Here is a 5,901-nt window from a genome sequence, read left to right as displayed (position 1 = left end):
CAAAACAGACGAAAAGCAGACAAAGCACACGTCCGTTTGGCTCCGTCGCGTTGGAGTGGCTCTAAGACATTCCAGTTTGTTAAGAAACTTTTTAACAGAAAATCATACTTATAAATGTGTGATAATGTCATTAGGTTCATGTTTATAAAAATACTAACTACTGAAAGCAATTTAGATCACAAAGATTTACTACATATTAGTGAGTTATTGCTATTTTTGTAACCAATTTAAAGTAAGGAGTAAATTACTAGCCAAAGTAAGAGATTTTAGGAGCAAGCATAGTAATGGAATTTTCGCCCTTCTGGCAACCATAAGCATTTTGGAATAAAGCTAACGTGTTTCTTTCAGTAAGCTCTGAGCATTTCTCACTGATATCCAACTCACAAAGACCCCTCCCTCCAGTTAAGAGGAAGCGACAATTATTCGTTGTGGTATCCACACTGCACCGCAGCTCATACCATATGACTGCAAGTCTGCAAGCACCAACTTAAAATGATGTGATAAATAACAAATACTCATACAAATTATCTGACACTTGACTCCATTTCCAGTTAACTCTTTGGCGGCGTCCAATGCCACATGCTCAAGCCCATCAATCCCTATGTTAAACGACCCTGTTTGGGTCAGAATCCTTTTTCATTATCAGTCAGCAGGTGCTCTAAGAAAACACGAGCAACTTGCAACCGCGCAGAACAAACATCGAGAGCCTGCATCACACCCACTGTTCGGGAAGTCAGCCCCCTGTAAAAATGTCAAGCTTTCTAAGCAAACCGGTTCAGAAATACGAATAAAAGAAACTAGATAAGGGCGAGACCTTACGGAGGATGACGACGGGTGTGCTGCCGCTCTGTTGTGAGATTTAAACTAGAAGAGGACTGCAATGAAACAGAGTGAACTAATATGAGCTTGTTTGCGTTTACGCCATTTCTCAGTTAGGAGACTGGTGACATTACCTCATGCATGGTCAGCAGGAGACTGCTCGCTCTAGCTTGTTACCACCTTCCCTTGGATGCCAAGCTTCCACTGGCTGGGATATGGCAATGTCGATCTGGGTCGACCTGGAAGCTTCCAATGCTTTGCCGTCTTCCAATAAAGGGTGTGTAGGCGAAGGAGCGACACATGAGAGGCGTCGTTCCGATGGAGAGCCAGAGGAGGATGGCCGCCGCAGTTCAGCAGCAGCCACTCCGTTCAGGTGACTTGCTTCTGACGGTACAAATACAGGTAGCTCCGACGGTACAAATACAGGTAGTTCTGGCTGTACCGTGTGCAATGCTATCGACGCCCCGGTGCTGCTGGAGTTCTCTTTGTCACTCCCTGCAGGACCTGACTGAGTAAATTTTGGAAACACAATGAATTTCTGCAAAGCCACCAACAATTATGGCATTACGCCTAAATAATCGAAGGTTTGTGCACCTACATTTTGAGCATCCCGGATATGCACAATGATTATTGTTATATCATCTGTCCTGTTTTCATGCTCTAGCCATAGTTTGTATGACTCTGCAGCGATTGCTGCGCAAGCATCTCGAGGGTCTTGATGCATAGCCACCTGTAGCAATTGAGACAAATGTTATAGCATTTCGGACATGGAGGCAGAGAACACCAAAGGCATACCAGAGCAAGCAAAACCACATACATTTTTACATGAGATTGATACTAAAGGACTTCAAATGAGACCACCATCTAAAATATATCTCTAAAATATAACTATCATAGTTTGATCACACCAATATGGTGGATCGCACATGGGTGCACTTCATGGAGATGCATACTGTGACAAGGAGGGCATCATGCGCAGGAAAGATGAAAGAACTTGGAAGAACATAAAGGCTGTTACCAGCCTGGTTTCCTTAAGTGCACTAGTTAGGGAAGTGGTGGAAAGGAAAAGAGAGGGTTTACAGGGGACCATCCCATTAAGAACTCCAGACCATGTTAATCAGAACAGAATTGACAACATGCAAGCACATCACTAGTGATTCAGCAATCAGCAGTCAATTCTGAAGTGACTTGTCAGTTCCAAGACCAATAAAATGGCCAATATCTTTTTCTTCATCGGCAGTACAACAGGAAAGTAGTATAATAAATCATGAACGTTCAGTCCATTTTATCACGTTCTTTTTGCTGGACACATTTCGGATTAGTCAATTCACCAATACAGCTCAGATGCTAGTCCACTATTCATCTATTACTCAGTAAAGGTACATCCACTTATGCAGAACTTTATCTAGAGTGGTAGCTTTCATAATGGCAACATCAATCAACCCCAAATTCCTGACCATTTCATAATCATTACACCAACCTACACATCCAGCTTTTTGAATGAGTAGCTTTTTAGTACACACAAGAATGGAGTAAAAATGTGATATGCAGGACCATTTGCATTTGTTTCCTGGATATAAAAGTTGACCCCACGAGTTATTTTCAATTCCTTGTACCCACTTGTCTATACATCTTTACTAGATTCCCAACAACTCAATAGTAAGCTCATAACCTTAAATAGCAATATAGCTCCACGATAATCGTAGAAGGCTGAAATAATTCTGCACTCTGCAGACTGTCAATATTCTCATACGTGAATGTTTTAGGTATCCCCGTATGCATTACTGGCTCACCAACATATTATAAGCCCTAATGGGGTTTTGGGAGGCAAATTCAGGGGAGATGGTTGGAGTTGCTCTACATGTTATTAGCTCATAAAAGGTAGTAGCGGACATGCGAAGAAACTTTCAGCCAGTTATAATCACTGGAAAAAATAGCGCGCTATAGCGTCGCTAATAGCATGCTATAGCATATTGAGAATTGCCTCGCTAAATATATCAGTGTACAACGTCTCGCTAATAGCACGTTATAGCACGATATAGCACGCTAATAGCATATTTTGAGGTCGGCGCTATTTTTCTGTAGCGTGCTATTTTTTTCATTGGTTATAATATGAAGAAAAGAAAAACAACAAAGCAATAAATTTCAACTCCTATGTGCTATACTAATAAGCATGCGTGCTACTGATGAAACTGGAATGCATGGAAGCCAGGGATGATATTCATGCGTGCTACTGAGGGAATGGGAATTCATGGTAAGCCAGTTGGTTCACTACTATTGGCTACTTTCCAAATCCAAAGCTTTACGTCAAGGCTCTAGGTTAATCGAACAAATCAACAAATATGAGTAACTGGTGTTGTAATTGAAAGTCATTCCTAATTACCAATTTACTAATTGCTGCCTACATTCACCACACTAGAAGTTGGTTCACTATCATTGGCTACTTCCAAGATCCAAAGCTTTAAATCAAGGCTCTAGTTAATCAGACATGGATCAATATAATGAGTAACTGGTGTTGTGCCTGAGAGTCATTCAAGCAAAAATGCACCCTGCTAATTACCAATTTACTACTACTCCCTCCGTCCGGAAATACTTGTCATCAAAATGGATAAAAGGAGATGTATCTAGACGTATTTTAGTTCTAAATACATCGCATTTTATCCATTTTGATGACAAGTATTTTCGGACGGAGGGAGTACTTGCTAACCAGTTTCACCACACTAGAAGTTTACAGGCACACAGTACGAATTTCTTTCCAAGAATACTGTATACGGTAGGTAAAACACTAACTTCCAGATGGATCACCTCAGCGAACGCAAAGGGGCAAGGAAATTAAATAGGGGGGAAATCATCACCATGTCGACGACTTCCTGGCTGGAGAGGAACTCGAAGACGCCATCGCTTGCGACGACGAAGAAGAGGTGGGCCGGGGTGATCTCCACGGTCTTCACCTCAGGGTCGGCGATGACCCCGACGCCCTCGGCGGCGAGGTCGCCGAGGCTGCGCGTGAAGGCCGTGCCCGGGTAGAGCCCGTCGCGGGCCCAGACGCGAGGCGGGTCCCCCTCGTCGGCGAGCCAGCCCTCCGCGTCCGGGTCGCGCACGCCCTCCACCTGCTCGACGGACATGACCCGCGCGCCGCAGGCCTTGACGCGCGCGCGCTCGTCGGCGCGGAACGGCGTCTGGTCCCACGACAGCTCCTCGGCGGCGACGCGGCCGTCGCGCCAGACCCCGGCCACGGCGCGCGAGTCCCCGACGTTGGCCACGTGGAGCGCGCCGCCGGCCACGAGCGCGGCCACGGCGGTGGTCCCGCTCATGGAGTCGTCCACGGCCGGCGCCGCGTGCATCTCCTCGTTGACCCCAATCATCGCCGCCCGGAACGCCCCCGCGGGGTCCGTGCTGAGGAGGCTCCCGCCGGCGCCGTCGTCCTCGGCCGCGAGGAGGAGGAGGCGCGGGAGCGCGTCCCGCGCGAACCCGGAGCAGGCGGCCCCGCAGGCGCCGTGGCCGTCGAAGACCGCGAAGAGGTGGAGATCGGGGTCCCCCGCGAAGCGCGTGGCCACCAGGTACGCGTCCTGCGTCTCCCGGCCCGGGGAGTCCGGGTAGAGGCCGTCGACCGTCAGCGTGGCGTACTCCAGCGCGAGGCCCGCGCCCGGCACCGCGGCGCGGCCGAGGGTGGAGCCGCCGCGGCCGCCCGGCACGCCGCCGCCTTCCCGCCGCCCCCCGCCGTCGCCCCGCGGCAGGCAGCACTTGCCGTGCGCGCACCCCATCGCGTGGGGCTAGGGTTTGGGGGTGTGGGCGCGTGATGGACGGGGTGGGGGATGGGAGTTTGGAGGAATGGAAGGGGAGGGGAAGGATGGAGGAAGGGAGAGGTTGGGTGGAATGGAGTGGAATGGAATTGAATGATTCAAACGCGACTCCACACCGCGGCCACGGGAGTGTAGAAAAGTGGCGATGGCCGGCGCAAAAATGCTGGGGGTTTTCCTGTTGCCCGTAGGCCAGACTGCAAAAGGGAAGAGGGTGAGAGTGAGGCTTGTGCCACCTGGCAGCTTGTGTATCTTTGAGATTTTGTATAAATCAGCACCATACACTTGGCTTGCGGGAGTAAATGCGGTCGAAAATGGATTAGCTATGTGGCATTCCAAGAGAAACTCCAAAAACAGCTCCCTTAGCAAACCAACATGTGGTTGGATGGTTAGAAGGGCAGCGATATCCTCGGCCCACCAGGGTTAAGTCCTAGACCTAGACATAGGTGCTCGCATTTTTCTGAATTTATTCCAGGGCTTTCGGCGATGTGCGTTCAGTGGGAGAAAACGTTCTCGTCGACTATCAAGGCGTCTATGGCGACTTCGTCAATCTCAAGATAATGTCAATTTATGGCCCGTCAATCCATGACACTCGTGACGACAGCCAGCGAAGGGCGGCACGAGGCAATGAAGTGGCTGATGGCGTGAGGCGGCGGCGCTCCCGCGAGATTCTGGCATTGAGGGTAGGGCGTGGTGAAGTTTTAGGTGGTTACTGTCCCGCCAAAATTTTAGCGGGAAGAAAGAACCAATTTTACGGGATCCTCTAAAGTTATGGTCAATTTATGAAACTGTTCGGGAGGGTTTGTTGACCCAGCATCCCGTAAATGGTGATTATTTTTTAGATAGGAGTTGTTGGAGATGCCCTAAGGTGGATGGGTCTTGGGTTAGTTTTTTAGAAGAGGGATACTATTGAAAATATACCAGGTCTGCGCATATGGTCTCTATGGAATGCCAAGCAGGATGATTCTCTAGTTAGATTTCCCGGCGGGAGGGAAATATTCACACAAACTAGTAGGTTTTTTATCGTAGGGTTCACCTCAACTTGCCAGATGTGTGAAATACAAAAACATAATTTAATATTGTGTTTGCTCCGGTAATTCAATTTTTTATTGTGCACTAGGACAATGCTCGTGCGTTGTAACGGGTTATAAATATGGATCACAATATCCGGGGAAAGTTTCATTACGAGTGCTTATATTAATGCGACTGTGTAAATAAATATTTATCAAGTTCTACCCATGATGACCTTATATTTTGATGAGAAATTTTGTAAGTCAACTAA

The 5,901-nt window shown here is 47.9% G+C and overlaps 1 protein-coding gene across 4 annotated transcripts; it reads right to left on the bottom strand.

Moving 5' to 3' along the window:
- Nucleotides 1-325: 325 nt before the first annotated feature.
- Nucleotides 326-4,958, bottom strand: LOC119362733 (probable protein phosphatase 2C 65). Of its 4 annotated transcripts, none has more exons than XM_037627981.1 (5): nt 3,675-4,929; nt 1,418-1,549; nt 954-1,327; nt 815-875; nt 326-741 (listed from the first exon to the last, which is right to left on the bottom strand). In XM_037627981.1, exons 1-3 carry the CDS (start codon nt 4,581-4,583, stop codon nt 965-967), a joined length of 1,404 nt encoding a protein of 467 aa, XP_037483878.1. In that variant the 5' UTR covers nt 4,584-4,929; the 3' UTR covers nt 326-741; nt 815-875; nt 954-964. The 4 variants fall into 4 exon arrangements, with proteins under 4 accessions (XP_037483878.1, XP_037483877.1, XP_037483879.1 ...); XM_037627980.1 differs by having other exon boundaries at nt 820-875; nt 3,675-4,928; XM_037627982.1 differs by lacking the exons at nt 326-741; nt 815-875 and having other exon boundaries at nt 1,135-1,323; nt 3,675-4,958.
- Nucleotides 4,959-5,901: the final 943 nt, after the last annotated feature.

Source organism: Triticum dicoccoides, chromosome 2B, assembly GCF_002162155.2.
Source record: "Triticum dicoccoides isolate Atlit2015 ecotype Zavitan chromosome 2B, WEW_v2.0, whole genome shotgun sequence".
In the NCBI taxonomy this organism is placed as follows: Eukaryota; Viridiplantae; Streptophyta; class Magnoliopsida; order Poales; family Poaceae; genus Triticum; species Triticum dicoccoides.
This window is presented reverse-complemented; position numbering and strand designations above follow the sequence as displayed.